We start from the raw sequence: 8,371 nt of genomic DNA, 5'->3' as shown, positions 1-8,371 counted from the left end.
TCATAAGATCATCCAGTCTTAACAGAAGTATGAAGCTTTTAGTTCATAACTACAGAAAATAGCATCCTAAAATCAAAATCTAATGATTCAAACATGGTTCACATGAAAGATTAAGATAAAAGTAATTTTTGTTTGCCTTTAATCTCTTTAAAATTGACTTCTAGGTTGAATTCTCGAAAACCACAGCTTTAAGAACCCTTCTGATCGTCAATGAGTCGCCAAAAGTCTCCAACATCAGTTAGGGTTTTGAATGAAAATGTTCTATATATAGATTCTGAAAACAGAGCCAACTCGTCGAGGTTTTTGGAAAAACTCGTCGAGTTTCTTACTGAAAACGCGTGCACGACAAGTCACGAATTCGTCGGAAATTTTTATCTCAACTCTTCGAGTTGATGGACCAACTCGTCAAGTTTTCTTTGAAATAAACATTTTCTCAAAACATGAAACTCATCCAAAATTGTGTCTAGTTTTTAGAACATTTTGAATCTCGTCAATCGGAGTTACGAGTCATGAGATATGGCCAAAACACTGACGACGGGTCAAGCTGTCCAGCAACATCCTTCTTTCTTCAAAATCGAAGATCCAAGCTTCCAATCGCCAATTCCACTTCTTTTTTCTTCCCGAGCATCTCTTTGTTACTGAAAATGAAATTTCAAACTAATTAATCATCTTTTGTCCAATATTTGAGACAAAAACAACGAAAAGTATTAAGATAATGCATGAATTTTATAACTAAATATGCCTATATCACTTTTCCTTGTGGTTATTTAGATCTTTTTTGGGGCTATTTTGAGTGGTTTTGATCCAAGTTTCATGGTCCTTGGGAGTTGGACGTCGTAACTAAGTTTATACTTCAGATTTGAGGTCTAGAAGGATTTCCATGGCATAAAGGTGGCCACTTTATGGCCATGGAAGTCCCATGCAATCTCTAGACCATCATTTTGGTCCTTTGTAGCCTTTAGGGCCATGCATGTAGATAAAGTTCAAGGCTTTATGTGATTATTTGGACTTTAGAGTCCAGATCTATGATCTCATAATCTAGCTTTTAGGTTTGATGGTGTTTAGATTAAGACCTTGAGCTTTTTAGATTAGGGTTTGAGCTTAATCCTTTTAGAAGGGGTATCAAGGGGTAAAGTTGGAAACTTTACCCTTCTAGAGGCTTTTTCAGTTGGGATCTGAAGTTTAGGGTCCAGAACTAAAGGACAATGGCTTAATGATTTAAGAAAGTGTTAGCAGACTGGGGAACTCAACGAGTTCAAGGATGGACTTGACGGGTTGAAATGGAGTATCACGATTCTATAATAGGGAAGGACTCGACGAGTTCATGGAAGAACTCGACGAGTTGGAATGCGAAATCACGATTCTGTGATGTATAGCACGATTTTGTTATGTATAGCAACTCGCCGAGTTGGAGGATAACTCGACGAGTTGAATCAACCCGGAGCTTTGACTTTGACTTTGACTTGACTGAGACTTTGACCACAGTTAACCCTAAGGGATTATGAGCATGAGATGGTATCTAAAGGGATTGTTTTGATTCAGGTAGCATATAGAGCTGATTCCAGGTCAGAGACGTTTCAGCTATCATTCGAATTTGGAGGTGAGTTTCCTCCTGTATGAACGGGTCGAAGGCACCAATGTTGGCCTGTATATGTATGCTAGTATGTTCCGGTCTAAGGCCCGATGTCGGGCAATACCCGATGTAGATTTATATGCTTCCAGATTCCGATCTAATGTCGGGTAGTGCCCGAGGAATGTTTGTATGCTTGATGTCTTCGTGATTCTTGCATGTTTTTGTTTTGTATGTTACTGGACCTCGGTCCGATGTCGGGCAATGCCCGAGGAATGTTTATATATTTCCAGATTTCGGTCTGATGTCGGGTGGGGCCTGAGGAATGTTTATATGCTTATGTTATGTGATTATTTATGTGAGATTATCGATATGTTTATATGTATACCGAGCTTTGCTTGATATCGGGCGGGGCCCGATGCCAGAATTCGGTCCGATGTCGGGTGGGGCTCAGTGTCGGACATTGTCTAATATCGGGCGGGGCCCGATGAAGCAGGCAAGGCCCATGATATGTTATTATGTGATTATGTATATGGTATGTGGTAGTTTAGGGAGACTCACTAAGCTTCGTGCTTACAGTTTTCAGTTTTGGTTTCAGGTACTTCCGGTAGCAAGGGGAAGAACTCATAATGACTGGTGCACACACCATATATATATAAGTAAAATGTGTATTTGATATGTGTATTTCTATTTGGTATTTGGTATGTGTATATGTATGTAAAATATATATTTAGTATGTGCATATGTATGTATATGTATATTTGTTTTTGGTATATATATATATATATATATATATATATATATATATATATATATATATATATATATATATATATACCAAAAACAAATATACATATACATACATATGCACATACTAAATATATATTTTACATACATATACACATACCAAATACCAAATAGAAATACACATATCAAATACACATTTTACTTACTACTAATTGCATACCTCACCATAAAAACCTAAATCAATGAAAAATCATATACAAAAAAACATATGAACAACTTTTGATATATACTTTGACCACAAAAACCTAAATCAAATAAATTACATATGAACATATATATCCTTTCACCACAACCTAAATCAAGAAAAAATCATATAAAAAATATGATTAGCTTTTGACCCATTAAATATCAAATGCACAATCCACATTAACATATCCATTCCACAATCCACATTTAACATTGAACTCATAACCAAAAGAAATGTCTTGGAAGGGATTGAGGCTCGTCGAAGCTGCTGTTGACAGCGATGGTGTTGTGGTGGTGGAATTCACCGGAGACAGTGGTGTAGCAGGTCCGCCGAAAAACACCAAAAAAACGTTATTAAGGTAAAATATTGGCATCTTCTAAGAGAAGTGGAGAAGGGAACAGCAAACGCATGTTGGCAGGGGCGACAGGTGGTCACTGGCGCTGGCAGAATCATCGAAATTCGCCGGAAAATCGTCGGCCAACCAGCAGTCGCTGGTCACTGATGGTTCACATGGGTGTATTACCCCGGGAAATTGAACCATCGAGCGGTAAATAGCAGTCGTCGTCGGAATTTTGTGAGAGGGTTTTTTATGTGCAGCAAATGACTCGTCTAGGACGAAGGAGGACAAAAGGGGCTTACCTTTTAGCGACGACACCAGGGTAATAGCAGCAACAAATTAGAGGGAGACTTACGCTCCTTCTGCCGTGGTTAATTGAAATTTACGAACAATACTTAAATTTGATTAAAAAAAAATTGGAAACTAAGCTTTATTACTGTTGATGCTCTAAATAAAAAATTTATAAAAAAAATCGAACGAGGCAAAAATTAAAACTTTTTAGACAAATGGAAGTTAATTAATTATTTCATACATACTTGCAAAAATGATACTAAACAAGACATCATCTCCTGAAACTACAATTATGATCAGCCCTAAACCCTGCAACTCAAATCTAACCATGCATAAATGGCTAAAACACCCACATCAAACCGTGAGAGTTATGTGGTGTTTGATGTCACCAATTTGAAGAAGATAGCGACCCAAGGCAACCTTCCTCTTACCTTCTTCATCAGCCAAACTCAACTGCTTGCAAACATTCACCCTGAAGCTAAGGACAGTTCGCTGCCATGGCGCCAACCAAACCTTCTTGAAATCCACTAACTCCTTCTGAGGTGCATTAAAGACAGCCGGAGGAGAAGAGAATAGCAACACCGAATGACTTCCAGTCAATTTTCCGTCGTTTGTTACCATGACATCAATATTAAATTGTAAGCCCTTGCAAACACTATCTCCTGCGTCGATTGCATCACAGGTAGATGATGACCGACAAGAGTGAGCTTGGTTTAGAGGGATCTTCATGATACTAGGTGCTTTGATGAGTCGATAAACGTATGCAGAATAGCTTAATCCATACCCAAATTGATACACGGTTTCCCCTTTATAGAACCGGTAGGTTTGGCCTGGTTGGCCCGAAGCTGGGTCTGGTCTCATCTTGTTGTTGGTCATGGGAACAATGTCTACATAAGATCGTGGAAACCAAGTCATGGGTAGTCTTCCACCTGCAAATATATATGCAAAAAAACCTCACATGAAAACTCTACAATGATTTAATATGTATATATAAGCAATGAATGATACGAACAAACTTACTTGGGTTAAAACCACCGAAAATGACATCAGCTAAAGCACCTCCACCTTCTTGGCCTGGAAACCCGACCCACAAAATGCTGGAGATTTTCTGGTCACACTTTGCGAAATTGAGATCCATTCCACCTCCAGACATTATAACAAGAATCACAGGTCCTTTAGCTGCATGTGCTACCTCGGAAACAAGAAGATTTTGTTGTCCAGGAAGGATTATCTCGGTCCGATCAAGAGCCTCATGCTCGATAGAAAGATCAGTACCCATCACAAGAACCACCGCGTCTGCTTCAGCTGCCACCTTATTAGCCTCCTCGACATTACTTGTTGAGTTACACTTTATATCACAGCCTTCCACGTATATAGTTTTAACGTACTCCGATAGCCCTTGGAGAGGACTAGTGTATTTGCATGGAACCCCTGCGTAGTTACCAATCATGGCTTTTGTGGCATTAGCATTAGGTCCAATTACTGCTAACGACGTCATCGCTCTTCGAGGGAGTGGTAAAGATCCAAAACTGTTTTTAAGCAACACAATTCCTTGTCTAGCAGTTTCACGAGCAAGTTCTTGAGTAGCCTGTGTGCAAACATCTTTCTTGCCTAATTTCCCATAGAATTGCTTGCGCGGGTCACCATCGAAGAACCCAAGTCTCATAAGTGTCACGAAATTGTTGGTAACAGCCCGATCCACTACGGATTCTTTCACCAGCCCCTTTTCTACTGCTTTTGCTGTGAAGTTCTTTAGTGACATCCCACAGTTGAGATCCAACCCTGCGTGTAATGCATCGGCTGTAACTTCCTCTGGTGTTTTTCTCCAATGTTGGTCTTCAAACATTAACTGTAATGAATCACAGTCGGAACTAATGTATCTGTAAAAAGGTATATTGCGTATTGTTTGATTTAATTACCATGGCTAGATTATTCTATACAACAAGAAAACAGTGCATTAATAGGATCAGAAAATGGATCTTTACCCATTTAATTTCCATTCACCTCGAACTGTATCTTCCAAAAGCTCCTTATCTGCGCAAGTCGGTTTACCATTCATCATGTTGTAAGAACACATAATACTCGCAACATTTCCATCGAAAACACAGCTTTTGAATGGGGCGTTATATGTATCCTCCAAATCTTGCTTTGTTACCTTCCAAAAAAAAAAGGCATCATATAATATGCACCCTTCAAGCTTATGATGTATAAAATTATATAGTAACGTTTTATACCATTTAACTAAACTTACGATAGCATCAAAATGAAACCGATCAACACTAGTCCAATTATCAAGATCATAGGCTGTGAAATGTTTGCAACAAGCCCCGACTTTGAGTCGTTCTCTATCACCATCCTCTCTCTCTTGTAAGCCTCTAACATAAGTTGCACCGAATCTGCTGGCTAGGACTGGATCCTCTCCTGGTGTTTCTTGCCCTCTTCCCCATCTTGGATCCCGGAAGATGTTTACATTGGGTGACCAAAATGTTAGTCCAGCTACACCGGTGTTGTACATTGCTCTAGCTTCGGTCGAAACCACCTGTGTTCATCAAGTTTTTACACTATATATGATCATAACGACCTTATAAGAATTGTAATGTCAGCCTCATATGCCCTTAATTATGATGGAGTCTACAACTATATACCTGTCCAATTTTATAGAATAAAGATTCGTTGAATGAGGCTGCAGTGAGTATGACTTGAGGGAAACTAGTGGCTCCGGGGATTACAGTCTTGTTGAACCAAGTTGCAGGTCCGGTGTCAGAAACGCCATGCAAAGCCTCCGACCACCACCCATAAGATGGTATGCCAAGGCGAAGGATGGGGTCGGCTACGCTCACTAGGCTTCCCGCCTTTTCTTGCAATGTCATCCTCTTTAGCAGATCAGCAACTCGTGTTTTAATATCAACTTTAGTATCACAGAAAGTGAAATTTTTTAAGTTTGGATTTTTATCGGTGGCGCATGCATAACGTGGGGTGTATTGGGCAAAAACTGTGATTCTACACGACAAGCAGATCAACAGAAAGAAAGTGACCACAAGAAAAGGAATGTGTGGTTTGTTCTGAGAAGCCATGGATCGTATTATTGGGAGAAAATAGGGACGAACCAATTAGTGTAAAATGGGAGAAATGGTTTTTATGGCCGAAGGTAATCTATATATAATCTTGAAGCATAGCAATTCAGTTGTAAGCTTAGCGAGTAAGCATGAGGTTTTGTGGTTGTCATTACTCTTGGGAGTATAATCAGAGATTTGAATACCAAGTTTTTTTCCTTTAAACGAGGGCTGGAGGTCTGACTAATCGTATGTGGAAGTGTAACCAGCAAACACATTCCTACCCGTCTTTGTCGTTACACTAGTTTACCAATATTCTTTCTAGTTTTAGACATGTTTAAATGATGTGTTGATTTATAACAAAAAATAGTAGGATACCTTTTAAAAAAATAAATTGTAACATGGTGTCTTTGAAGATGCGGGTGACCACATTGGGCGCATGTCGTGGAGGGGGTCAATTTTTACATATGACCGTTAGCTTTAGCTTATGATGTAGAGCGAAATGGATTAGGGGTAGAGCGAAATGGGGTAGGAATTTGATTTGGAACTTTTGGGTTGAAAACTCATTGTATTGTACCATGTAATTCCAACTTTTAGTTGTTTTAATTGAAGTCTAGCTGTTAAAAAAAATCCAAGTCCGAAAACAAAATTGATTCAAATATATAGTTACCAAGCCAAAGTCAGTACATATAAGTCACTAAGATGCAACTCCTCTTGAACTCGCTAAGTTGCTGAGGGTGTGTGTGTTTGATTATTGATTAACTGATTGATTCGTTATAATAGACTAGTAATCCAAGCCTGAAAACAAAATTGATTCAGATGTATAGTTATCAAGCCAAAGTTAGTACATAGATGTCACTAGGATGCTACTTCTTCTCTTGAACTCGCTAAGTCATTGAGGGTGTGTCTATTTGATTATTGATTAACTAATTGTTTCAAAATCAGGCGACCGTATTTGGTTTTTTACATTCAAAAAAATGAAGAAATTTGATGACAAACGATTAAATATTGACATCAATGAGCTTTATTTGCATGCCATGATTAATGATATTCGGTTGCCACAACTTCAATGTAATCGAAGCTTCGATCACTTATCTGATGTAAGTTCATCAATTACATAATAGCACATTTGATTTTCTCTTTCTCCTCCTCAAATATAACCTCTATATCATGTAATATTGTTTTCATGGATTTGAGACTGAGCTTCTAAGCACACTTCGTTCTACTAAAAGCTTTTGATACTTTACCAGTTTACCCTTCTAGAATATGATTGTGTTTAGAGATTTAGGAGGGCAGTTGGTGGAAGATGAAAAGCACGCAAGGAAGTCGAAGGACAATAACTTTAAGCATATGAAGTCTCCAGTGGATAGGCATTTAGGTGTTTACAACTTATTGGAAAAACAACAATTGTATTTGTAGCCCAATCCCAACAGCGAAACCCCTTAAAGGTTTAAACCATGTCAAGAAACTCAAAGAAAAAAAAACCCATTTTATTTGGGTTTAATGAGAAAATTATTTATAGAAACTCAAACATTTGTTAAGTTTTAATATCAATCCACATCACTTCAATGACATATAAGACTATGTCATATATCCCTTATAAAGGGGTGAAGGGATATAAGGTGGGAAGCAAACACAAGTTGGTACACCATACCGCATAGGGCAGCTCCTCCGCTCTTCTCCCCTGACTCGTCATGAACCGGACACTGTCATCTCTCCTCTTCTTTCTCTCTTTTGAACACACATACACACACACACACTCTCTCTCTCTCTCTCTCTCTCTCTCTCTCTCTCTCTCTCTCTCTCTCTCTCTCTCTCTCTCTCCTTTCCCACTACTCTTGCCCTCTTCTCCTTCTACATTATGCTACATATATATGGGCAATGCTCGTGAAAGATGAAAGGTAGATATAACATGGTTTGAAAGATGAACGAAGATAGTAATGTGGCACAGAATGGGTGAAAAATGAAAGATAAGTACAATAAATAGTACTTTAGGTTTATAGTTTAAACAATATATCTAGGTTTAGGGATATATAGATAGTTGGTTACCCATCTTTGAAAAAATTAAAAAAAAATGATTTCTTATATTTTTTTTCTATGAATAATCATTTTACTAAGAGATTTTT

At 38.3% G+C, this 8,371-nt stretch overlaps 1 protein-coding gene across 1 annotated transcript; it reads right to left on the bottom strand.

Annotated features, from left to right (window-relative positions):
* Positions 1–3,473: 3,473 nt before the first annotated feature.
* On the bottom strand, positions 3,474–6,302 carry LOC145137688 (beta-xylosidase/alpha-L-arabinofuranosidase 2-like). Its single transcript, XM_079071825.1, has 5 exons — positions 5,838–6,302; positions 5,444–5,731; positions 5,178–5,347; positions 4,213–5,072; positions 3,474–4,121 (listed from the first exon to the last, which is right to left on the bottom strand). The coding sequence occupies exons 1-5, from the start codon at positions 6,264–6,266 to the stop codon at positions 3,547–3,549; spliced, it is 2,322 nt and encodes a 773-aa protein (XP_078927951.1). The 5' UTR covers positions 6,267–6,302; the 3' UTR covers positions 3,474–3,546.
* Positions 6,303–8,371: the final 2,069 nt, after the last annotated feature.

This window comes from Lactuca virosa, chromosome 9 (genome assembly GCF_052849685.1).
Source record: "Lactuca virosa cultivar CGN04683 chromosome 9, Lactuca_virosa_CGN04683_v6, whole genome shotgun sequence".
Classification (NCBI taxonomy): Eukaryota; Viridiplantae; Streptophyta; class Magnoliopsida; order Asterales; family Asteraceae; genus Lactuca; species Lactuca virosa.
This window is presented reverse-complemented; position numbering and strand designations above follow the sequence as displayed.

What these genes read in the sequence shown, in the direction of transcription:
- LOC145137688 (XM_079071825.1), bottom strand. Translation starts at nt 6,266, where the DNA reads ATGGCTTCTCAGAACAAACCACACATTCCTTTTCTTGTGGTCACTTTC. An exon ending in GGTTTCATTTTGATGCTATC is followed by an intron (nt 5,348 to 5,443) that starts GTAAGTTTAGTT and finishes TTTTTTTGGAAG; the next exon opens with GTAACAAAGCAAGATTTGGA. An exon ending in GGTGAATGGAAATTAAATGG is followed by an intron (nt 5,073 to 5,177) that starts GTAAAGATCCAT and finishes ACCTTTTTACAG; the next exon opens with ATACATTAGTTCCGACTGTG.